Source organism: Delphinapterus leucas, chromosome 9 (genome assembly GCF_059928025.1).
Source record: "Delphinapterus leucas isolate spDelLeu-1000000601 "Yukka" chromosome 9, BTC_Dleu_Yukka2, whole genome shotgun sequence".
Taxonomy (NCBI): domain Eukaryota; kingdom Metazoa; phylum Chordata; class Mammalia; order Artiodactyla; family Monodontidae; genus Delphinapterus; species Delphinapterus leucas.
In genome coordinates, this window is record NC_143137.1 from 76,089,576 (window position 1) to 76,115,592 (window position 26,017).

The 26,017-nt window shown below is 46.7% G+C and overlaps 2 protein-coding genes across 2 annotated transcripts in view; one reads left to right on the forward strand and one right to left on the reverse strand.

Moving 5' to 3' along the window:
* Positions 1-3,036: 3,036 nt before the first annotated feature.
* TMEM243 (transmembrane protein 243) lies at positions 3,037-24,788 on the forward strand. Its single transcript, XM_022588566.3, has 5 exons — positions 3,037-3,260; positions 3,810-4,095; positions 21,685-21,735; positions 22,784-22,888; positions 24,186-24,788. Exons 2-5 carry the CDS (start codon positions 4,018-4,020, stop codon positions 24,306-24,308), a joined length of 357 nt encoding a protein of 118 aa, XP_022444274.1. The 5' UTR covers positions 3,037-3,260; positions 3,810-4,017; the 3' UTR covers positions 24,309-24,788.
* Positions 24,614-26,017, reverse strand: part of DMTF1 (cyclin D binding myb like transcription factor 1) — a 44,000-nt gene continuing 42,596 nt past the window's right edge. Inside the window, exon 20 of the mRNA XM_022588538.2 lies at positions 24,614-25,905. Within this exon, the coding sequence (XP_022444246.2) occupies positions 25,796-25,905 (110 nt within the window). The 3' untranslated portion in view covers positions 24,614-25,795. The remainder of the gene's footprint in view (positions 25,906-26,017) is intronic.

The following is a 26,017-nucleotide window of genomic DNA, read 5'->3' on the forward strand; positions in this document are numbered from 1 at the left end:
CACGATTGAAACTGAGCATGTTTAAATGCTTTTCACAGAAAAAATATAATCATAACAGTGAGACCCCATGACTGTGGAATGGAATGGGATGTAAAACACGAGAGAAAGACAGGCATCTCTTCCATTCTCATTGGACGGAAGGAGGAGTAGAAGAGGGTAGACAGAGGTGAACGTGTAGGTTTGCTGGGAAGTTGAGGAAATTCTCGTGGAATGGCTTTGGTTTCTTCCCTGTGAAGTAGGCAGCTTAGTCATCTGCTGAGGGTCAGGGAGAGTAGACAACACAAAAGAGAGTTGTCCAGACAACACAGGATTTCCAGATGGTTCTAAGGGCACAGTTGAGGTTGACTGCCTTAAATCTAAAATTACTCTAATTAGGGGCATTTATGATTTTTTTTCCCCTGCAGCCGTGCTAGACACCTGGCCACAGGTGTTCAGAAAGCAGAAGGATTAATATCTCAGGGGACTTTCTGCCCAGGTGTGGTAAAATAAATGGGACAAGGGAACTGAAGATATCAAAAGATCAATTGAAGCGATAGAACACGGAATCTAAGCTGGAAGAAAGTGAAAGTGGGAGACTAGATCCACTGAGAAAAAGCCAAGAGACCAAAGGATCAGAGACACTAAAGTGACCAAAGGACTGGTATATTGACCAGGAGTGAAAGATTTCAAAGGATTGGAGGAGAAGGCTTACTAAATGGTGTATCTGGGCTTATTTCAAACATGGGTGTTGCCAAAGTCCAGAATTTGCTTTGGAATGAGTGGCTGAAGCACAATGCAGATCAAGAAATAAGAAAGGATGGTTATTGGGAGGGTCACCTATGTGGCCTGTGGCCCAGTTTGTAAACATAGAGGCATAGGAAAGAAGCGCTTTTCACGTTTCAATGTGTGTACGAATCCCCTGGGGATCTTATTAAAATGCAGATTGTGATTTAGTAGATCTGGGGTGGCTCTGCATTTCTAAGAAGTTACCAGATGATGCCATGCTTGTGGTCCAGGAACCATACCATGAGCAGCAAGACACTGGATAATCCTATCATTGACTTGATACATACATACTCTCTTTATTTAAACAATCTTCTATCCTAGCCTCCTCAAGGGGGTGGTCCCTAGAAAATATGTTCTACTTGGTCCCGCCTGTTGGCTGTTCTGGGTGGAAGGCCTCATGCAACTTGAAATCAGTCCATCTTCTGGACTCAGCCAATTGAAATTTCTTGTGAGAATCTGAACTCAAAGATAGAGACTACGCCCACTAAGCACTGGTGGGCACTGGAGTGATAAGATCCATTTTCCCCGAGTTTAGCACCAAAAACAAACTAAAGCCACTGGGATGTTATAGTGTGGGGTGAGTAGTAGTCATGAGGAAACTGGTTTTTAGGAAAAGCAATGGAACAGAGGCACAGGAAATTGATGAGACAAGAGAATAAGCAGCTCTTGAGCGAGACGGTCACTATTCCTGACTCAACCTTCCTTCTCAAATACACCCTACATGAATATCTAGCCTCTCTGGCCTGTCTTCTTGACTCTCCTGCTCACCTTGGCTAAAAAATGCTTTTCTTTGGGGGTCTTGATTTAGAAGGCTCCTCCAGGAAGCTTTCCCTGCCACCTGAATCTGGTGGGTGCCCTCCCATATATCTCCATAGCACCCCTAGTGTCCAGATCACAGCACTCGTCACCATTGATGACAACTACCACTTGGATACTTACTTGCCAGGTGTCTGAAATATTCTCTATTAGATTATTAAAAAAAAAACGGTTGAAGTTAGATATTCTAGTTCCATTTTTTATTATCCTCACTTTTTACATAGGAAGGAGCTCAAGAGAGTTTAGATGTTAGGTAACTTTCCCAAGATCACATTGCTTGTAGATGGTGGCATCAGGGTTTGAGGGCAGATATGATCAACCTCAAAGCTTGTGCTATTAGTCACTCCACTGTACCTCCTCCTTTCTCTACACTGTAATCACGTGTCTCTATCTGCACTCCAGCCTCAACAATATGACATGACTGTCTCTTGATTACTGTATTACCCTGTCTGGTGGTTGCCTGGTACAGAGCAGGTTCTCAGAAGTATTTGTTGAATGAATGTGGTAGCATGTGAGTGACTTAAAATTCTTTATTGGGTCTAACTTCTAATAGAACTGGGTGCAAGATTGTGTAGCATTCCTCTTAGAACAAAAAGTCCTGAACAAAGAGAAGATGATTTATAAAATACTGGTAGATCAGATAGGCACCATGCCCAGTTCTACTCAGTGTTGCAAATTTCACATCTGTAGCTCTGTGGCTCTTAGTCCATCCCTTGTCCTAATCCTTTGTCCCAAACTCTAGAGGGACCACGTGGAATCTTTGCTTGGATTCTAAGTGTCACAGGGCTACAATGTTGCAACACGGGCTCTCCTTGCAAACAAATGTAGTCACAGCTTTCTTCAGTGTAGGAGCCGTAGTGTCCAGGGTACCTAGCGTGGTTGCATTCGTTTCCTAATACTTATAAATGATCCCAAATATAGAGTGACGCTATGTTGCCTAGGGGGCCTGTCCACCTCCGGTTCTCCACGTTCTCAAACCCGAAGAGGCTGACATAACGACGGGTTGGTTCTCTGTGGCTGCATATATATGCTTAGTCAGCAGCAGCAGAAGCAGGATGAGTGGACAAGTCCAAGACATACCTAAGCACGTATTACCTCCCGACCGTCACTGTCCAGGACATAGGTTCCCTATCACAGGACAAACATACAAACAACCCTAAACCATATTTATCAACGATCCCCTTTCCGTGCTAGTGGTGCAAAGACTGGGGTGGTTAAAGCAGGCTGGTTGTTTTTAACAAGTTTCAGCCCACTGCAAGGCTATCTTCCGAAATGTGCTCAGCCCACGTGGGTCGCGCAGGCGCTAATTACTAACAGGCTAATAACAAGGAGCGCAGGAGATCGGCCGCCCAGCGGGGAATAAACTGGCACCTCTAGAAATAAAGCTCCGCAGCCAATGCGGCGCCTCGGCACGCGGGATTGGCGGCCTCGGCCGTGACGTGGCCTGGGCGGGCCGAGTCGGTTTGCGACGGTGGCAGCGGGCCCCGAACGGGGAGCGGCCCGGGGACCCGCCGCGCACCGCCCGGCCGGCGTGCCCGCTCTCTGCCAGCCGGGAAAGTCTTTCGCTCCGCGACGCCCCCGGAGTCTCTGCTCCGCCTCACGGCGTCGGCGTGGACCGGGACCCGTGCTCCCTAGTGCGACCAGGACTCCCCAGCGAGCGGGCGGCTGGGGACGCCGAGGTTTGGCCTGCGGGCGCGGGGCGCTTCCGGGAGGGTGGTCGGCCCGTGCCGGGCCGAGGCGGGATCCCCTCCTCCTGCCCCGAGAGCTCCAGGGGAGTTGCGGGAGGCGCGCCGGCCCTCGCGTACGGGCAACACCTGAGCGGGGATCCGAGTCGCTCGGCGCCGCCGCGACCTGATCCCAGAGCGCTGCGGGAGGGGCGCGCGGAGCGCTCGGCTCTGCTCCGGCGGCTTCACTTCTCGCCGCTGGCCACTGGGGCGAGAGGGGTGGAGCGGTGCAGAGGGTTGGCAATGCCTTCTCCCAGGAAAACTTCGCCACCCCCCCCCCCGCCCCGATAGTGAAGGGATCACCAGAACATTTAGAAAGCACGAGAAATGACCGTGTCACGGAGAGGAGTGGCGAGGGCGGGGAAGCGGGGAGCTCCGGGGAAGCCGATTTGCTCCGTGAGCTGCGGCGCGAGCCCGGCGGCCCGGGCGCTGAGATTTGGGGAAGCGGGAGCCGCCGGGCGGGGCGGCCACGCTGTGTTTGTTTCTGTTCACTTCCTGCGGCAGCTGTTCAAGATGAGGGGAGAGGGGCTCGGGCGGAGCGGCCTCGTCCCGTGGGTCTGAGCGTCCACCCCCGCCGCCGGGACTCCGGCCCCCTTGGGCTTCGGCTATGAGCGCTCGGTGACCGGCGGCGCTGCGAGTCGTAGACCCGGGACTTCGGGAGGCAATGCTGGCCCGGCTTTGAGTGGCTTCGGGACAGTGAAGAAACCCTAAAATGGAGGACTTTTCCACCAGGACCTACGGCACCAGTGGGCTCGACAACAGACCTCTGTTCGGAGAGACGTCGGCCAAGGTGAGTGCGGCCCGGGACTCGGGGCCTGGGTGTTTGTGTTTGTGTGTCTGTCCGCACCCTCCCCTTCCCTGCTCCCTCCCGACCCGGAGCCCTGCTGGGTTTTTCTGCGGCCCCTGAAGGCCCTTGTAGCAAGAAAGTGCCTTCAACCCCGCTTCATTCCTCTCAAGGTACTTGCGCTGCCCCTCGGCTTCCTCTTTGGGACAGGGTTGGCCAAGAGCCTTGAAGGCTGGTAGTGGAGAAAAGTTCAGGAAGTTCTGGGCTGCGGGGGGTCCGAAACGGGATTGCGGAAGCCCTCTTCCCCAAGGCCAGGTGGTCATGGTGTTTGCACATCCGCTGGTCCAGCTGGAGTGCTGACCTTCAAGAGGCTTCAGGTGTGCACCTGAGGTTTCCATAAGAGCCCGAGAGGTGCTTCTGTTTCGTGTTTATATAGAGCCCTTAAGAGTTTACTGCTGAGGCAGCCGAGCAGAGAAAAAGAGGAGAGGCGTGAAATGAGGGTTTCTTTGATGGGACTCCATTCCAGGAAGTGATCAAAGTGTCTCAGGCCCAAACAAGGTAGTAGTACATTATTTTAGGCTTTTAAAAAGTATACTGTCTTCTTACAAGCTTATTCATGTGATGCCCTGGGCCAGTAATTGAAGAGAGCTCTTTTCCTGTCCCCAGCATTAACTTTCTGAGTCGTTTGGGCAAGATTAGCCTGTTTTGTTTGGGTTTTTTTTCACCTAGAAAGTGGCATTGGTGATCTTTGACCCCTGACAAAGTACTTTCAGCCTCTCAGAAAGTAGGGCACATATGGAGTCCAGAGCTTCTTGGGTTTCTCAGCTTAGTCAGGGACCTCTTTAGCAGAAAGGATAAGGAACTTGTACACCCAACAGCCTGGGGCATGACCCTGAATTTGGAAGCTGCCAGCCTGCCAGGAGAATACTACTTTATTTCTTTTTTTTAACTCCATGCGGATTTTGCTTTCTCTTCTCAAAGGGACTTTATAAGAAAATGTTTTAAGCTTTATGTCTAAGAAGTTGCTCCTTGTTTATCCTGTGACTTTGCATATTCCCAGCCCACAGACACCTGCTTTTTAGAAGCACGGCTCTGGTCCAGTAGATATTCCTGTTTCTGCTAACATTTTTTATTTACTTACTTTTTAGAATTTATTTTATTTTATTTATTTTTGGCTGCGCTGGGTCTTCGTTGCTGCACGTGGGCTTTCTCTAGTTGCGACGAGCGGGGGCTACTCTTCATTGTGGTGCCCGGGCTTCTCCTTGTGGTGGCTTCTCTTGTTGCGGAGCTTGGGCTCTAGGCACGCAGACTTCAATAGTTGCAGCACGCGGGCTCAGTAGTTGTGGCTCACAGGCTCCGTTGCTCCGCGACATGTGGGATCTTCCTGGACCAGGATGGAACCCATGTCCCCTGCATTGGCAGGCAGATTCTTAACCACTGCACCACCAGGGAAGTCCCTGACATTTTATTATTTTTTAAAAATTTAATTTAAGTTTTTTTGGCCGCACGTCTTGTGGGATCTTAGTTCCCCACCAGGGATTGAACCCGGTCCCTCAGCAGTGAAAGCGCCAAGTCCTAACCACTGACCCTCCAGGGAGTTCCCGTCAGCTAACATTATTGAGCATTATGTGACAGGCCCTGGGGCGTCCAAGGAACCCAGGTGAAGATGGGGGAAATATGTGAACAAACGTGATGCAGTTGGATCTGTGCTATGAGAGGGCGTAGAGGGGGCATGTTGGGGTATAGGGGAGAAAGTGGTCACTTTGCTTGGGAAGGTTGGGGAAGATCTTAGAGGATGGATTCTACATTCAGAGTGTCTGGTAGCCTTCGGCTTTCAGATATGGATGCCCCTAAATTGGGGTTTGATTAGGAGAGGATTTGGGGCCTGGAGAATGGAGGCAGCTAGCTGCTTGAAGGGGTCGGACCCAGGGCATCTGGCTGCCCGACTGTCCTGAGAGCCAAGAAGTTCAGTGTCTCCTCTACATACCTTGGTGCACAGGTTGGGGTTCTGGGTGATGCAGACCTCTGACCTCCTTTGACCCCTGAATACTGAGGTAGATGACTCCATAAGGGACTTGTTGATTTATAGAGACACTTAGAAATATTGATGTTTCTGACTCACTTGGGCCTAAATAGTCAATGACTGTAAGTTTCCCTGTTGCCTATGATCTATTTGAAACCCATCCAAGAAATTGACTATTCCAAATGTATCTCTGTTTATTGCAGATTTATTTAATCCAAGAGCATACACCTCTAGCATTACTTAGGCAATTTTAGGCGTCATAACAGTAGAATCAGCTACTCAGAGGAAAAAAAAATAAGAATAATATATATTTCCAGATCTCTCAGAATTGCTTCCTTGAGTTTCCTCTGTGGGGCTGACAGAATGATTGGACATACAGAAATTGTACAGAATGGAGAAAGGAGAGAGACTTCTGGTCTGAGGATAGGAAGAAGCATCATGGTTTGTATAAATTGAGATGCTGTATCCGAGGAAGGAGAAGCGTCTGTCTTTATTTTTTGTTTTAATTTATTTTTATTTATTTATTTTTGGCCATGTTGGGTCTTCATTGTTGTGAACGGGCGTTCTCTAGTTGCAGCGAGCGGGGCTACTCTTTGTTGCGGTGCGCGGGCTTCTCACTGCGGTGGCTACTCTTGTTGGGGATCACGGGCTCTAGGCACGCGGGCTTCAGTAGTTGTGGCTCATGGGCTCTAGAGCACAGGCTCAGTAGTTGTGGCGAACGGGCTTAGTTGCTCCACGGCATGTGGTGTCTTCCCGGACCAGGGCTCGAACCCATGTCCCCTGCATTGCCAGGCAGATTCTTAACCACTGTGCCACCAGGGAAGCCCGAGGCATCTGTCTTCAATGACAGCAAATGATTTTGAGGACCTGAGTGGGCGCACAGGGATGGGACCTCAATAGTGAAAGGATAGGACATGTTACAGTGGAGCCATTCCACTGGAGGGCAGTCACTGCCAGAGCAGGGAGGCTTTCCCGGGAACCTGGGAAACCCTTCATTGGCCCCTGCATGTGTGTGCTCCCAACGTGCTTTCGCCTCTGAGGAAGAGCATCCAGAAGGGGAAAGCCCACTTCCTGTCCTATTCTGACAGGTCTTCTGAGCTTTTAGTAATCTTACTTGCCTTTTGACAACTGACCAGAGATAGCCTCTTAATTTTAAGCCTAGAAAGGACCAGAGCTTTAGGGCCAGCTTCTCCCTCTATGGCCAAGATGACTGAAGTGCACGGAGCAGAGTCTGGAGGGAAGTTGTGTTTCCTCAGTGCCGGGCAGCATGCTCTGCATTCAGCGTTCCCTTGTTTGATCACCCAGTTCCTCTGTGAGGTGGGTTTCACAAGCAGGGAAGCTGAACTACAAAGCAGGCTACGTGTTGAGTCATACAACTGGTTCTCCTCTGGCGATGTTTCATGAGTTGACTAGGATAGTAAATGGTGAGGTGACTTACACTGTCTGGGTCACATTCTCCAGAAGGCCCTGTGGACATTCACATACTTGGCTCTTCCACAGGAAGGAGGTGAAGTGGTTTGCCCAAAGTCATGGAGTACGTGGAAGATGCTAGCATCTGCTATAGAAATACACAACCCAGTGGGCCTGGAGCAGCACCCTTGTGGGCAGTCCTTGAAGGATACCAAACTCCAGATTTATTCAGTCTTTAGCGTAATGTTTAGGAATAACTTTACAGATACAGCCTTGGAGCGAAAGGTAAAGCAAAACAGTTTTCTGTTGTTACGTAAACATCTAAGGGATAATAGACCAGAAAAGGAAGGATAGTCGTTCCTTGATACCTTTGGAATTACATATTGCTAGGTGGGCTGTCCATCAAGCCTGGTCAGAATATCCTGATGCTTTTTTCGTCTGTTTTTATTCCATCCCCAGTTCTGCGATGTAACACATCTCTTTCTGGGGGAAAACAAATGTGGCACAAATGCCACGATAATACAGTGTATCTGAGGTTTCTGAGCATGTGCTGTTGCTTAGCACTTTCTGAAGGAGCGCGACCCAGTAGAAATATAAGATGAGCCATGTATGTGATTTTCAATGTCCTAGTAGCCATATATTTACAAGGTATAAAGAGATGCAGTTAATTTTAATAATATGCTTAATTCCATACATCTAAAATACTGTCATTTCAATATGTACTCAATATGAAAAGTGGAGATATTTTTCCATCCTTTTTTTCGCACTAAGCCTTTGAAATGCAGCGCGTATTTTCACTTACAGACCATCTCAGTTTGGACTAGCTACTTCAGGTGCTCAGTGACCACATACAGCTGGTACTCCCGTGTTGGGTAGTGCAGTTCTAAAGCAAGTGAATTATCAGTCACGGTGGTTGTATAGTCACGATCGTGAAACATTTTTCTTTGTTGCGGGACTTCTTAGAACCTTTAAAATGTGCTAATGTTCACTGAGACGGTGGCTGGGGAGGGAGGGCAAGTACTACTTCCTGTGCCGTTTCGGTGGCTGGCCTTTTGTCACTGGCACAGTCAGTGCCTTACTCCGTTCTTACCTTGCACCCCCCTCAGCCTCAGCAGGCCTGAGCTGAGTGTCCACAGAACCCGCTTCGGGAAATGTCACTCTAGGAATCTATCCCCTGCTCCTCCCTTCCTAGTATGAACTCTAACCTGGAGGTATTCCCCCCTCTCTTGTCCACGGCTGCCTTTAAAATTTCCTTTGGGCCATGTTTCTGTCTGGGTAATGGAAAGGCTTTAAGTTATCCTCAGGGCTTGTGAGTCGATCTTGATTTCTTGATTCGCTGGCTGGCTGCGGAATCATCTGAAATCAGTTTCAGCCAGTGGATTGGTGAACCTAGCGGGGAGAGGCAGGATGGTTCTCTGTGGGGAAGAGGGCAAACCGGTATCCAACAGCTACTGCGAATGGACGAGGGGGGAATACTTCATTCCTTGGAATGTAGTGTAAGCTGGTTCCTGGACCAGCCTCTTCTATTGATTTCCACTAATAATAAGTGATTCATCCTCTGAGAAGGGTGGTGACCGTTTTTGTCCCTTTATTCCTACTTGGATGTGATGTTAAGAAAAGTGAGTGACACTGGAGGAAGGCGCATACACTGGAGTCAGATAATAGAGGGAGACCTTCTGTGTAGGGTGCAAGTTAGTGGGTCCCGAGGCTCAGATCTTTGGTTCCGAAGGCGAAAGTTCCATGTCCTAAAGCACTTTCCTGATCCTTTCCTCCCCTCCCTGCAAAAAAAAAAAAGCAAATAAACAAAAACAGTGAAAATCAAGGTCTTTAGATGACGTGTAGTCGAATTCAGACCATTCAGAATTGGAGCATTTGGCGTCTGCAAATAGTCGTGTAAGATGAGAACGCTACTTCTTGCCTTTTTCCGTTTGGAGGTGAGGGTTGTTGCTTCATTAAGAACAAAGCTGTGGTTAGGATTGTTGTGTCTGCCTGCCGCCCCTCCGCCTGCCCAGAGCCCCAAAGGCTGTCTTCCAAGGGGTGCGGGCTTCCAGCCTCTTGACACAGCTTCTGGGTGATTCTCTGAGCACAACACCTGTCTCCCTCAAAGCAGAGCTAGTCGCCCAGGGTATCGGATCCGTTGTCCCCTTGCCTCTCATCCAGGCGGCCAAACCACTTTTAGTTGCCATTTCTTGTGCTGGAGAAACGGTGCAGGATGATAGACGCCAGGACTTTCTTCTTTCCTGCTCTAAAAAGTCTTGTCCTCCCCCACCCCTAGACCAGAGGACTGGGGATCTCAGAGGGTTGCACTCAGGCGTTTGTATTTTGAGAAGGCTCTTCAGAGGATGCTGGCGCATAGGGAGGCTGACATCCCTGGTCTTCACCGTTGCTCTGTGGATGCCCAGTCCAGACTGGCACCTCTCCATGGATCCCTTGCCTTGAGCTGCCTCCCTGCTCTTGGCAAATGCTCTTCTTCTTGCTGTAGCACCCTCTCTTCCCCACATATCTGAATCCTGCCCAGTCTAATTTCCCACCTTCGAACCTCCCTCACGACCCAGCCTGCATCCATGCTTCCCTCCTACAAGCCTGGTGGTCAGAGACGTCTCCTGGTATTTAATCCTTGTGCTGTGAGGGATTTGTATAGATCTTGCCTCCCCGGCCAGAGTCTAAGCTCCTTGAGGGTAGGAGCCACTTGCCTTATTTCTCCAGCCTTTCTAGCACTCGGCACAGTGCCTTACCTAGTTCTGGATTTTATATATATTAAGTTTTTTTTTAATTGAAGTATACTTGATGTGCAATATTATGTAGGTTACAGGTGTACGATAAAGAGATTTACAATTTTTAAAGGTTACAGTCCATTTATAGTTATTACAAAATATTTGCTATATTCCGCATGTTGTACAATATATTTTTGTAGCTTATTTTATACCTAAAAGTTTGTGCCTCTTCATCCCCTGCCCTTATCTTGCCCCTCTCCGCTTGCCTCTCCCCACTGGTAACCACTAGTTTGTTCTCTGTGAGTCCGCTGCTTTTTTGTTATATTCTTAGTTATATTAAATTTTAAGTGAAGTGAGCATCTAGCATCACTAAAAAGTAACCTGCTTTCTTGGGACATCCTAAACCATCAGTAGAAGGCGGGGGCTCGTGTTCAGAAACCTGGAGCGCTGGGTACCAAAACAGGAAGGGGTGCTTCACGCTCTCGTGCAGTTAAGGGCATCACTCTCTCCTCTCCTGGCTGAGCTTCAGCAGAGAGGCCATAAACGTAACAGTACTGTATAAAAAACGTAAACTGAGCCCTGGCCTCTCAGAAGCTGGAGGTCTGCTGAGTTTTTCCCTCTGTAGACAAGGTTTCTGCAGCTCTGTGGTAATGGACTGGGTCTACTAAATTGAGTCATTTCTTTTTCTTGGGGTCAGTCCATAGTTCATGTGTAGGTATAATGACCATATTTTCTGCACTGCCATAAGGACAACGTGGGTTGACAAACTTGAGTGTCCCTATGGGGATGATGGAATGTGGCCCCTAGAAATGGGGGCCAGGGTCTGGGGCCCACTCAAGTCCCACTCATCTCTGAGGACCTAATCTTGTTGGTAAGATGCCCCAATAGGTGAGGTAGAAATTATACTAATGTGAGCAGCCGTTTACTGACTCTGCTAAATGGCACTCTGTTCTAGGGCTTTACGTGTATTATCTCCGCTTCCTAACAGCAACCCTGCGTGTTCGACCATTGTACAAATATGGATTTATTTGTACAAATATGGAAACTTCGGCTTCAGAGTTAAGTGGCTTCCCCAAGGCCACAAGCAGGCATGTGGTGGGAGAATAGATGTAAATCAGGTCTGCCAGCCCCTGACGTCCTAGCCCTTGCTCTAGGCCTCCCAGTTCTGAAGGTCGGAGCACATAAAGATCCGGCACTTCCTGTGCTACTGACTCTAGGGATCATTTTGGTCCTTAAACATGTGGAGTAGGTTTGTTTTGTATTTTTACTGTGATCTCATTTCCCTAAGTGATGCTTCAGTGAAAATAATCTATTTCAAGTATGCCTAACTGTGAATAATATATTTCCAGTATTCTCCTCCTGTGGGGAGGAGAATCTGGCAGGATGGGTATGACAGAAATATTCACAACTGAAAGATGCTTCAGAACGTGAATCTGTGAAATAAGGGAAATGTTTCAAAGTGTCCATACATGTACCTTCTCTGGAGGGACCCGAGGGAGAGGTCGGTATTCAGAGCTACAGGCAGCCGTGGAGGCCCTGGTGCATTTGAGAGCTCAGAGCATGAGAGTGGGCAAGTATGGGTGTGTGTGAGTCTCATAAGCTTTTCTCACGTGCCGCTACTCCCAGGGTTCTCTGCGAAGCCTCAGGACAGCAGCCCCGTGACCCGGGCTCGCCATTTCGCAGAGTCAGCTGTCTCCTCGCTTCACCCTGGGGACACTGTCTCCAGGGCTGCCTCCGGCCACGGCGTTGGGGGGGAAGCTCCTGCCTGTTCAGGGCCACGCAGCTCTGGGGGAACTGAGGAGACCCCCTGGCAAGGCCTGAGGTTTCTTGCTTCCGAGGGGCCCAAACCTCCTCCCATGTGTCACGTCCTCTCACTGTGTCCATCCCAAGACAGCTGTCCCTTAGGCTGCTTACTGGGCCGTTTCCAGAGCTTTCCTGACAAGATGTTTTCCCCTGGGACTTGGAAGAAGAAAAGGAAAATCACTTTTTTTTTTTTTTTTTTAAACAAATTTCTTTCTTTCTCTTTCGGCTGCATTGGGTCTTCGTTGCTGCGCGCGGGCTTTCTCTAGTTGCAGCAGGCGGGGGCTACTCTTCATTGCGGTGCATGGGCCTCTCACTGTGGTGGCTTCTCTTGTTGCGGAGCACGGGCTCTAGGCGTGCGGGCTTCAGTAGTTGTGGCTTGCGGGCTCAGTAGTTGTGGCTCACGGGCCTAGTTGCTTCGCGGCATGTGGGATCTTCCCGGAGCAGGGCTCGAACCCGTGTCCCCTGCATTGGCAGGCGGATACTTAACCATTGCGCCACCAGGGAAGTCCCCTCCTTGTATGTTTACTACATGCTGATTGGATTGCCTTTCTTCTCTTTCCCTCACAAGAGAAGATAATCACTGTCTTCAGGGACCTGAAGATCTTGTGCACAAGGAAGATGAACATGGGGTCGAGCCCTTTAATGAAAGGAGGAGCAAAGTGCCAGGGAGCGTGGAGGAAGGGGATAATTCTACTGGGGACATCAGGTCAGACTGCTTTTGATTTTTAGACCCAGAATCAGGAGTAAGATTTGACAGGAGGAAGTGACTGGGAATCCCAAGCAGGAGGTCCAACTGTGTTGAAGAGGTGGGAGCAGGAAAGTGCCGGGAAGCGGGAGGGAACTGTAAGTGTTCCATTGCAAGCAGACTCTAGAACTTGGGAGGGATGGTCAGAGGAAAGCCTGGGCCGGGGGAGGAGCCTTGAGTGCTGTGCTAAGTACAGTTGTCTTCTGGAGGCTGTCGGTTGTTGAGTGTGCATGTATGTGTGCTTTGATTCAATGCTTAATTGTGTGTGTACTGCATCCTGGGACATGTGCCGTGTGCTGGAGAGGGCATCTTTTCTCATGGAGCATGTATGTACTACAAGGAGGATAGAAAGACACTACACAAATCCTTGCTCTTCCCTTTCTTTTCCTTACTAGCTTCAGTCATCCTAGCCTACTTTGTCTTCCAGTGTCCGAGCTCACTCCTGCCTCAGGGCCTTTGCACTTGCTGCACTGCCTTGTTTGCAGTACACTTCTCCTAGATCCTTGCATGTCTCGTTCCTTTTTCTTTAAAAGGTCCCCGCTCAAACAGGAGGATTCCTTGACCTCCTTTTTAAAAATAGCCCCCAGCTCCACTCTGGTCACTCTTCATTTACCCTGTTTTATTTCGTTCCTAACTTCCTCACACTAAGCATGTAAAAAGGGTGGAGAACAGGTGTCAAACATCAAGGTGGGAAGCAGGATGGAGGGAAGGCTGTTCTGATGTTGGAGGGGTTGAGATTTTGGGGCCAGAGATGGACTCCATGAGGGAGAGATTCAGCATAGATATGAGGACAGAGATAACTAATAAGGCCAGGGAATGGGTGCAGGATTGGCAGAGGAACAGGCTGCCCTCCGGTCCTCTTCAGGCTGGAAGGAGTGGAAATGGGGGGTGGGGGGAGTTCTTCTTTTTCTCAGCATCTTTTTTTTTTTTTTTTTTTGTAAAGATGTCTGCTGACGGACAGGCTTCAAGAGTGAGACTGGGAACCTGAGTGGAGGTGGAGCTTCAAACCACTTCCTGGAGAGCGACTGCGAAAGTCAACTCAAAATAAAAGGCCATGAAAATACAGTGAAAGCCCAGCTGAATACATGAATTTGTAGTAACACAGTTAGTTTGTTTTTTCAGCTAATATTTGAATATCTCATATATGCTGGGAATATTTAGAGGGTTGGCAGAAGGAAATGACCGGTGTCTCCCCACCCACTGGTACAGTGGCACCTTTGTAGGTTCAGAAGAAGAGTCTCTCCACTCTGGGTAGTGGCAGCTCCCACAGCCACATGGCTTGGCTTTGTCTGAGTGAGACAGAGGTGCTCCTGCCTCTGGGTGGGCGCAGGCCTTGTGGGGTACACAGCTTGGAGAGTGCAGCATTGGGCTGGGTTGCAGCCATGGGCAGTGGCCCAGAACCCAGCAGTGAACAAGGAGGACATGGCCCTCAGCCTCCCAGGCCTTACAGTGTGGAGGAGGAGACAGACAAGTAAACTGGCAGTTAACAGGTAGGATAGTTGAAAGGCTTCACAGCAAGACTTAGCACCAGAGCCTGGAAGTGGCTGAGGGTTTGGGAGTGACTCGGGACTGGGTTTTCAAAGCATCAAGAGCAGATGAACACATCCACCAGAGAGGCTCTGTGCGTTGCTGAAACTGCCGACTCCATGGTCAGGTTAGGTCTTTGGTGTGACAGATTGGGAATGATCTAGTCAGTGGATGCTGAGGAAGACCAGGCTCAGGGGCAGTGGAGGAGATGGTTGGAGGAGAGGGATTTGGCCAAACGGGTGCTGAAATAATTGAGCTTGCTGAGAAGAGGAAGGGAAGAAGTTGGCATGAGACTGCCAGGGACATACATCTTAAAAATAGAGGATGTTTTTGTCTGTCTGGGCTGCTGTAACAGAATACCACACAGACTGAGTGACTTACAAACAACAAACATTTCTTTCTTTCAGTTCTAGAAGTCCCAAGTCAGAATGCCAGCATGGTTGGATGAGGGCCTTCTTCTGGGTTGTAGACTTCTGTTTGTGTCCTCACCTGGTGGAAGGGGTAGGGAGCTCTCTGGATCCTCTCTTATAAGGGCACTAATCCCACTTGTGAGGGCTCCACCTCCTACTGTTGTCAACATTAGCCATTAGGATTTCAACTAGCAGTTTTGGAGGGACACAAACTTTCAGACCATAGCAGAGGATATTATTGAAACTGCCATCTCATTCCGGCCTGGGGAGCAGGAAATGCCTTGCCCACCACCCCCCTCCCCCCTCACCCCCCCCCACCCCCGACTCCTTCCTGGCCTAGGGACCCTGGGATGAGTATGTGGGTGGCACAGGCTCTGTTGGGGAGAAAGTTGAGAGGCAGAGGCAGCAGGGGAAGTCCAGGGCACGGGAGAACTCTGTGTGTGGTCCAGGAAGTACTTTGCTCACATGGAACAGGTTTCAGGTGGTGGTGGGGTGGCTGACGGAGAACTCGAAGGTACGGAGGGTGAAGATTGACCCGGAGTTCACTTGCGGAGGGATGGGGTCTGTAGGGCTGCCTGTGATGTTGTCTGAGGACTTTGATGGAGTCGCAGAGGAAGGTGGAACTAACACAAAACCGGAATTCTCAGTCTTCCCCCACCCCCACCTCCTCCTTCCAGGGCGTGTAAGGGAATGTTCTCGTGGTGTTGTCCATGCAGGGTTTTCCTTTCCTGCAAGGAGCTTTCTGTTTTGCATGGCTTCTCCCTGGGAGTGCTGAGCAGCACTGCGGAAGGACCGGCTCCTGGGCGAAGGACCGGCTCCTGGGCGGGAGTTGCTGTCGTGCCTCTGAAACTAGAGCTTGCTGCTGTGGCAGGAAATGAGTGGCTGGGCTTCTGTCCTCAGGTTCGGGAAACCCGACCTGGAGGTGCCTATGGTTTACTCCTGGTATTACCATGGGGCCATTGGCCCGGGAAGCACCGTGAGGGCTCGGCCTCTTGGGCTGCAGGGCCAGGCTGTGGCTTCTGCGGTGGTGTTGCGTGTCTGTCCTGGACCAGTGAGGCCAAGCTGTCTTCTGACCAGAAGCTGAGATTTCTGACAAGTCAGTCCCCGGATGAGTGGTGAGTAGCCTCTCCTGGTAAGAGGCGCTCTAAGGAAAATGCCGTCGGTCACTTCCATTTATGGTTCTGTTACTTAAGCATCATTCTCAGAGCACCGGCCGGCAGCGTGCCAGCCTCCCGGCTGCCTTCCCCCCATGGTTAATTAACTTCCAGTCCTCATGGAGGAGACAGCCAGTGAATCCGAAAGTGTAAAGTCTGGGCCACGTGACCCGGGAGCCCTGAGGCAGGGGCATCTCCCGTCCTGAGGAGTGTCCAAGGAAGCTGTCCAGAAAGGGTTTACAGTGGAGGCGATGTCTGAGCTGTGCTCTGAAGGATGAGCAGTTAAATTGGGTGTGTGGCATTTCAGCCGTCCCACTTCTCAGCCCGCATCTCACTCTTTTGGGGACATTGTGCCTTCAGCTATTTTTACGTGTCAATATAAGAAGCAATTATGTATGAAGTATCTGCACTTCCTGCCTCCCAGAATTTGCCTAGACCCGTGCAACAAACTCTTCTTAGATCCAGGAGAAGTTTGCCTGTTCTAATGATGCAGTGTGCTTACTGTCATTAGTGAGAGCTTTGAAACCCATAGTACTTCCTTCTTGGCTGCCAGGAATCTTAGTACTAACATTTGAACTTAGAAAAGTTTTCTTTACTCAGACTTTTCCTTGTAAATCCTTTTACTCCTTTCTAGTCCCCAGATCCCTTTAGGAATTTTGCCGTGCTCTTCCCCCCCCCCCCACCCCCACCCCTACGCGGGCCTCTCACTGTTGTGGCCTCTCCCGTTGCGGAGCACAGGCTCCGGACGTGCAGGTTCAGTGGCCATGGATCATGGGCCCAGCCGCTCCGCGGCATGTGGGATCTTCCCGGACCAGGGCACAAACCTGTGTCCCTTGCATCGGCAGGCGGACTCTCAACCACTGTGCCACCAGGGAAGCCCTGCCATGCTCTTTTTACTGTTGCTTGAGTGGATTAGGGTTTTGCTGTGATAGCCCAAGCTTTAGATCCGTTTTGGAAGCAGGCAAAACAAATGACTGTGGAAATGGAAGCGTGCTTTTACCTGTTAGTGTTCCAGGCTGTCCAGAGCCGGGGTTTTTCCTGGTTGCTGAGGACAGATGCCAGCTTTGGGGTATTTGGGATGTTCCCAGAACCACCATTAACCACCGGAGCATTTGAAATGAATTTGGAGATTTGTTTTGTATCAGGGTGCTGGTTAATGGCTGACCAAGCAATCTGGGGGGGCTCCTGTGTCTTTTGATTGCTGGGGAATAGGTCTTCTGCTCTGGCCCAGGTGCCACCTGAAGCTGATCATCCAGAGCCATAAATTGTTAAAACTGGAAAGGACCAGATAGCAGCCCAGTCCTCTCATGTGATAGATCCAGATGGGTTAAGGGATCCTTTTGAAGTCACCTAGCTAGTCAGTGAGATGAGAACCTTGGTCTCTTAACTCTCATTTCTGGGCCCATATGTATTAGTCTAAGGATTCTTAGACCTTTTGAACTGCTCACTCGGTTTTGCAGAGCATTGAATAGGAGACTTTAGCCATTATCTGGCTGTATGACCTTGGGCAGATGGGTCTGACTGAACCTAGTTACTCATTGGTAAATGGAGATAACGTATTCCTTACTGCTTCACAGAGTTAACCTTCTCTCATCCCAGGTACAGACACTTTGTAGGCACAACCATCTTCTTCTCCTTCCCCATTTCAAAGGAAGACAAAGACGCGCCTCTATTGGGCTCAGGCTGCTCTCTCCACCTGTGCATCGCATCCCAGCCCTTTCCCTTGCAGCTTCTTTTTTTTGCATCTTTATTGGAGTATAATTTCTTTACAGTGGTGTGTTAGTTTCTGCTTTACAACAAAATGAATCAGTTATATATATACACATATGTTCCCATATCTCTTCCCTCTTGCGTCTCCCTCCCTCTCACCCTCCCTATCCCACCCCTCTAGGCGGTCACAAAGCACCGAGCTGATCTCCCTGAGCTGATCTCCCTGTGCCGTGCAGCTGCTTCCCACTGGCTATCCTTACAGCTTCTTGAAGTTTTTTCTCCCCGGGGTCTTTGTGGAGTCGCTTCATTCTGAGCCCCTTTTCTTTCCTCCTTGCTCACCTGCTAGTCGTCCTCCTCCAGGTTTGACTTTCTCTGATCGTCTCTCCCTGATTGCCCAAGATACCTCTCCTTTCTCCTTCGTGCCCGCTTGTGTGAACTTCTGGAGGGTAGAGATTTGCGGTTGTATTTGCATCTGAGATATAGTAGATAATTTTTTTTCAGCTTGATTGAGATAATGTAATCTTTATTATCTTTATTGAGATAATTGAGATAATGTGTCTCGAAACTTTATATGTTTGTATATGCATGTTCAAGTGCTCACATACATAAATCCATGTACATGAGGTAAGACTGTCTCTCAGCCTGTTGCTGAGTCGATGTCTGTGGGAAGACAACGAATTCCCTGTCCTGTCATCTCTGCGAGTGAAGATTAAGGCTGGGGCTTCCCTGGTGGCGTAGTGGTTGAGAGTCCGCCTGCTGATGCAGGGGACACGGGTTCGTGCCCCGGTCCGGGAAGATCCCACATGCTGCGGAGTGGCTGGGCCCGTGAGCCATGGCCGCTGAGCCTGCGCGTCCAGAGCCTGTGCTCCGCAACGGGAGAGGCCACAGCAGTGAGAGGCCCGCGTACCGCAAAAAAAAAAAAGAAAAAGATTAAGGCTGATTCTGGTCCTGCTGGATTTCCTTGGGGAGTGAAAATAAGCAGCAGTACAAAGTGTAAAGCTCTGGTAGGGAGAATGGTTTTGTTAGATGGAAATAGTGCAATAATAAAGCTGGGGAGGAGACAGCTAGTTCTTGTGAGACATAGAGTAACTGAGTTAATAGAAACTAGCTTCTGATATGGAGATAGCTCTGGTTCTGACTTGGAGCATATTAGCTCTACCACTGCCCTTTGAAATGCTAATTAACGGGCGATTTAATTATTCTCTATTATTCTACCTTTGGAGACTGGAAGCAGGGGGAGCTGCTAAAGCCCTGAAGAAACAGCTCTGGGCCTGGAGAGGGGTCTCTACTCTGTGATTTGAACTTAGCAGTATTCACAATGGTTTAGCTTAGACTCTAAACTTTAGAGCAGTGCTTCACAAATTTAAATGTGCACACAGATCATGTGAGGCTCTTGTTAAAATGTAGATTCTGATTTAGTAGATCTGGGGCAAGGCCCAAGGTTCTGCATTTTTTACAGGCTCTCATGTGGTGCTGGTGCTGCTGGGCCACAGACCACTCTGCGTAGCAGGAGTTTAGAAGGAAGTAGGAGGTCTTCCAGAGTTAACTCTGCTATTTCTTTGGTCTGGATTCCTGGTTACTTCAACAGCAGAAGGCCTAAAGCCAAGGCCTTGGCTTGGAGAAAGGAGACCCTGTGAGAAACAGTTCTGCCGTCTTCTAAATAGTTTGTCCCATCTTGGGAGTCCCAGAGAGACGGTATCCTAACAATAGAATACCTGATATTCATGAAGATGATTTGGTATTCTAGACAGTGGACTGTCTAGAAGGCAAGCAGCGAAGTACTCATTAAAGATTAGATGTATTTTCATGAATGATTGAAACCAGTTAGCCTTCCATGGATAAGTTCAACAATCTAAAACAACCACTTACGAGGAAGTCTTCATTCCTGAAAGATAAACACTTTACTGTAGTACTTTGCTAATGGGGGTGCTCTTTGCAACTTGATCCCTTTGTCTAGACCAGCAGTTAGCATGCTAGGCTGCTGTTTCACTGAGAAGTATACATGGAATCTGCTGTTGCATTGAATCCTGTTTCCATCACTTATTGGTACTGAGATTTTGGGCAAGCTATTTCCCGGAGCCTGTGGGGCCACCTGTAAAATAGTCATAGTATCATTTCACCCCAGGATTTTTCAGAAGGTATACAAAAGCTTTTGGCGTAGGCACCATCTGTTCACCATTATACCCCTCTCCCCTCCCCATTTCGATCCTGGTTGGCAAACTTGCTGTACCATTTGGAGAATAGTGATTCATGTTGGCTCCCTCTCACCTGAACCTCTTCACTGGCCTCCTTCTATTGGTAAGAGCTCTTGTGAGGTATGCGCACACCTTTACAGACTGTTGCCAATACCTGGAGCTCATAAGGAGATGGGAGCAAATACTCTTGACTTCTTAGAATAGACCAGAAGAGTTGAAACTTTTTCACAAGGCAGAAACAATGGGGTTCTCATAAATGGGTTGTCTGTTAACACATTTTATGTTAAATACACATTTGTCTTGTGTGGGAATAAGTTAACAATGATCAGTGATTTGTCCCTGGGTCTCTTGCCTAACACATGGTCCTAGTTTCACTCTTGTGTCTGCTGTGTTGTCTTATCTAGCTGACGTGGTGGGTGATAAGACCTGTTCTGAGCCCTCAAGTTTAGTAAGGGTGTGGCTGGAGTAGTTCAGCTTCCTTTGTCCTGTGTAACATTTGAATTGCAGTGGCCTTGGTCTGGAGTGTGGTTTATCCCTGGTGAGGTCAGGGACACCAGATACACTTGGCTTTGCTTCACTCTTCCCTCCCAGCTTTGCCTGCCTGGCTCTTCTTTGGATTCTTACCTTTAGAAGCAGAGAACTTGGAAATGCAGGTTCCTGTCCCTTTCCCGTCTCTGAGCTTTTGTTTTCTGGCTGCTCATATTCCGTATCCTGCTGTTCTTTGCTCAGACGTTGCCAAAACAGTCTTTAAGACTGATTCTTGAAAGACTTCAGCTTTGACTTTTCAGAACTAAGATCACCTGATATTCTCATTGGCCATAAGGTAGTGTTTCCTCATCAGGTGTTAAACCCTTACCACCTTATTCTGTAGGCTCCGTAAATAAGTTCTATCAACCTAATACACATTATACATATAATATTAGTATATACTACTAATATTTATATATTACTGGTACTTTAACTTTTCAGTTCCTGTAACTGAAACCATCTAGCCACTGACCCTGATTTAGATATCCTATTTCAGAGTTGCTTCTAACTTGCTGTATGATTTTAGGTAAATAATTTAACAACACTCACTGGACCTAAATTTACCTTAACCTGTAAAATCAGGATTGGATCAGATCAGTTTTTCAAACCATTCTTTGGAGTTGGTTGGAGTAGGGATGGGAGTAACAAGAAATCTCGATGGGTAGAACCCCAGGCTCCTCATTCAGATGATTCTACGTTGCATTTACTTTTAGATTACATTAAGCAAGGACACTTAAGCTGTATCACAAATAGGTCCAAGCTCACGATGGCACTTGACATCATCTAAGCCTGGTTTCTTACTGTTTTCACCAAGGCTCTCGGCTGGCCATCCCGTGCTCCTGTCCCTTTGCTTCTACTAGTACTGTTCCAGCAGCTTGTGGATTATTTGTAAGCCTCCCTTCCCCGTCCAGGCCTTCCCAGTCTTCAAAAGGCCCGAATGTAAAAATGTCCTGTCCCTTCAAGAAACCTTCTCCAGGGACTTCCCTAGTGGTCCATGGTTAAGACTCCGTGCTCCCAGTGTAGGGGGCTCCAGGTTCGATCTCCGGTCAGGGAACTAGTCCCACATGCTGCAACAAAGAGAGCCGGCGTGCCACATTTAAAAGATCCCACGTGCCGCAACGAAGATCACGTATGCCACAACTAAGAGACCTGGCGCAGCCAAATAAAAACCAGACTTCTCCAGTTAGTTGTCCATCTTCCCCAAATACCTTCTGTACTCTGGTGGCTCAGTACACTCTGCCCTTCTGGCCGTTGTTTGTGTGAAGCTCAGAGGGGCAGGATCCGGGTTCCTCCATTCTAAAACACCATAATGCCTTGCATTGTATCTAAAGTGCCATGGGTTTATCATATGGCTCAAAACCTCTTTTCTCTTTCAGGATCGAATCATCAATTTAGTTGTTGGCAGCTTAACATCCTTGTTGATTCTAGTAAGTATCTTTGTGTCTCACCCAGGCTCTTAGCCAAAGTTTTGAGAACCTTAATATTGTGCGTCAATCAACTCTCCAAAAAAAAAAAAAATTAAAAGGGGCCAGTACATGAGCAAGTGGAATATTCCAATCATAGTTAAAGTAATGCTTTCAATTTTGTTGACACTTAAACAAAACTGCACTTGGTAAGTGGAGTAGCTAATTGATTTCCACTCTCACCCCCTGGTTGAAGGTGAAATAGCACAAATCAAATAACTTGGTTTTCTGGGTTTGCCTAGTAAATCTGTATTATGTCAGTGGCTACCAGTAACTCTCTTCTGTACATAACCCACAACTTCCCCATTTCTGCTAATGCCTTTACTTTTATTTTGTTCTTGAAGCATGTTCATTATCCTTTGGTTTTAAAAGATTTTAATTTTTCATCCTGTATACTACAGCTTGGTGCTATCACAATAAAATAAAACAAAGCTACATTTCCCGGTCTGAGAATGACATTTCTTTGGCACATTTTCATTAAATATAAGAGGATTTTAGTGAAGTTTGTCTCCATGACTTCTTAATAAAAAGAATGGGTAAAATGTTATATCTAAGGTAGAAAGAGAACTATAGGATATTAGAAACCTATTTTTTAGAATTTTTCATGTTAAGCAAAAACAGTTTTGGTTATATTTTTTTGCTAGAGTATTCAAAATAACAAAAAGTTTAGAACTTTTCAGTATAGTCGTTAATCCTGGGGATGAGGTTTAAATGCTATCTAATCTTTGATAAAGAGGTTATTTTGAGGTTGGCTAGTTTTACTGTTCTGTGGTGGTTTGTCTCCTCTCATAAAGGAGGAAAAGGTTAGGAAGATTAAGTAGAAGTACTGAAAGAAATAACACAGTTGAAGGTATTTTAATATTTTATTAAATATTAACATTCCAGAAGGCAAACGTGGTGGTAGATATAATTTTACAATGTGAAGCATTTTATACTACTACATTGCCTAAATGCCAGTCTAACCAAGTCTGGGAATTACTCCTGAGGCCTGACATAATTTCTCTTCATACAGGTAACGCTGATCAGTGCTTTTGTTTTCCCTCAACTACCTCCAAAACCGCTGAATATATTTTTTGCTGTCTGCATTTCTTTGAGTAGTATTACTGCCTGCATACTTGTGAGTACTATTTAGAATTTAAATTCAGTATCCTTGAGGGCTGAAGGTGCCTAGGGCAGAACTCCCAGCTCTGGTAGACAATATGTATAAAAGGGTATCTCTAATTATATGCCACCCCTCTCCCCCAAAGCATGTCACAATTCTCAACGTTAAATTGCAGGGATTTTTTTTGAATCTGAGTTTACTTTTCTCCTAAATCCCAGAGTTGTAACCTTGTAACCCTAAAAGGAAACTCCGCTCCCTTCATAGCAAACAAACAAAAAAAGACTTAGGTGGCCAAAGATTTGATGTCATGTATTTAATTCATCTTCCTTCAAGAACTACATACAAAGCCCAACAGGCTTTGGGAAATGCCATTACTCCTCTGTTTCTAATAATTACAAAACTAGTTTGTTTTAATCTTTGAGCTTTATCTCCCCAAATGAAAGTAATTAACACCAAAATCTCTGGAAACCTAAAGCTACAGCTGTACCTTTTTCACAAGAATGTTCAATTTTACTACAAAGAAGCCTTTCTTTTAGGTAAAGAAATAAAGATGGTGGTGGACTCCCAGTTGGGTATTTGCCAAGTGTTCGGTCATTTCATTAGTTGGCTGTTGTTTTCATTTCCCTTGAGGAGAGGCAGAATTAAAGCAGTAAACTCTTAAAGATAATTGTTCTGACTCACATAAGGTTTAAATCATAATAATGGGCTTATCTGAGTTAAAGTTAAACCAGAGGACATTTCCCAGATTCAAACTCACTGATTCTGCTATATTCCTATGACCTGAGGGAAGAATTGGCCCATCCCACTTTGAGAGCCTTGGGAAAAAAGCTACCAGAGATGCTCTCCCCTCACTCCCAGCCGAAAGCCAGAAGTGACTGACAGTGATCTAGTTGAAACCAAATATATGCACGTGTAAAGCCCTAGTTTTGCTGGCAGTTTGAATAAGTTAAAGGAATTAAAAAGTTGTCCTCCCTTCCAGTACCTAAAAGAGCTGTACGTTTTACTCAAATATATTTAAAATATCTGTTCTTGGATGACCTGCCAGATGACTGGACTCTTGGTTTAAACATTGAACAAAGTTAACTGAGAATGCAAGAATAAAGTATGGTCTTGGGTATGGAAACTCAGTTGGTACCGCTTGAATTATAAAGAATAAGAATAAAATTCTGGCTGCATTAGTCTCAAAATTCAGGGGGAAAAAGTATATATGGATGAAATTGGTCACAGTGGAAAAGAATTAGTTGTATTTTAAATTTTTAATATTCAGCCCAGTGCTATTACTTAAACTTTTATTTAATTCTTCTTCTTTTAGATCTACTGGTATCGACAAGGAGACTTAGAACCGAAATTTAGAAACCTAATTTACTATATCTTATTTTCTATCATCCTGTTATGTATATGTGCGAATTTGTACTTCCATGATGTGGGAAAGTGAGTCTGCCAAGGAGAAATACTTACCAGGTCTCTTCAAAGCTATGTATTTGGACTTGAATAAGAACTGGATAAGGTATGCTGAACAATCTCCTGCGTAAGTCTGATACATGATTTTCATGTAAATCTAAATTCCCTCTTGCAGGGGAGACATATCCTAGATCACTTTGCTTTTTCTTTAAGGAGCTGATGTTGCACTTAAACATTCCCCCTTAAAGCTCAAACAGCACAAGTCATTTTCACTTTTGAAATTAAAATTTTTTATAATGGAATTGCATGGCGAAAGGCTATGTAACAAACAATCTTGCATTTTAAGACAAATACTCTTTTATTTCTGTTAAACTGAATATACAATTATTGTTCCCTAGGCAACCAACTTTTGCTTATAACTACAATTTCACGTTAACAAAAAACACAAGACGGTGAAAAGACAACTTTGATTGTGTAAATCTAATTACAATAATAAATAAAATAATTTATACAAGTTTTTTTTTGACTTTTCTATAGGGGTCATATTCATTAAAGCCCTAGAGGCTAATTTTGGCTTAACCTTCTCTGGTATAGGAATGACTCTTGATTTGTTTCCTTTCATTACAGAAGCAAATTTTGTTTTTTTAAAATGCCTGAGAGGGAGAAGTTATATCAAACCCCCATCAGTTAATGCACTAAGTGAACGGCAAACTCTGATCCTCTCCTCAACTATTTCCTGGGTAACTTACATAGCAAGACGTGTAATAAAAGGTCATGGCATAGGATAGGCAACTTTACTTCCTTTCCCATTTAGTTTTACTTCAAAGTGCTAACTCTGTAAACTGATGACAGTGGGTTCTGAGGGGGTGGAAACTCTTAGCTTCTCATGAATTTTGTCTTCCTACTCTCATCCATATTAAAAACAAACAAGCCTATAGTGAATTTTAATTCTCTTAATGCTTTCCTCTTCGCCCAGCCTAAATCAGCTCCCACTGCCAGCAATGGGTAAACCAAAAGTAACCACCACACCCCAAGTCTCAAACTACTTAGAAGATAAGCTTTGTGGAGAAGGTCACTGGTAAGCTCTAGACCATGGTGATGTAGCTTCTCTGAAATATAAACAGGCCTATTTGAGACTGGATAGAGTGCCATGTCTGATCTTTAGAGATGAATATTACTGCTTTTAAAACAGTAGTTAAGCTTTGGTGATTTTAAACTTCTCTCAGCTAAAGTGAATGAAATTCCCCGCTGACAAGTAACACTAATCACTAGGATCTCTACAGTTAAGAGAGACCCCAGTGCTCCACTCAGCTACACTGTCATAAGACTAGACCTCAGATGATATATTTAAAGGAGGTAAAAAGTCATGGCAGCAACACTGTATGTGGCTTGAGCACTGTAGCTATTTAAAAGCCAGAGGAATGGTAAATTAAGCCTCTTGGGGGTTACTCCTATTTCTTTGGAGATGTTGTAATTAACAGTGTGGCTTCTTTGCCTGAACTACCTGTTTCTAAGAATTACCTAATGACAGTTTACCAAATCCTCAACATCTTTTGAGTCTTCTGAAACAGGACTGCCCAGAGATGATCCAATGATGTTTGATTCTTCTCGATGATGTTGGAATATGGGATCTGTAATGAGACAAGTTTCAAGTTAATCTTAAATGTATATATCCTCTAATCCACGTCAAGAATTTAGAGTAAGTGTTCTTCTACCAAAGTGAAAATTTAACAAGCAGATTTC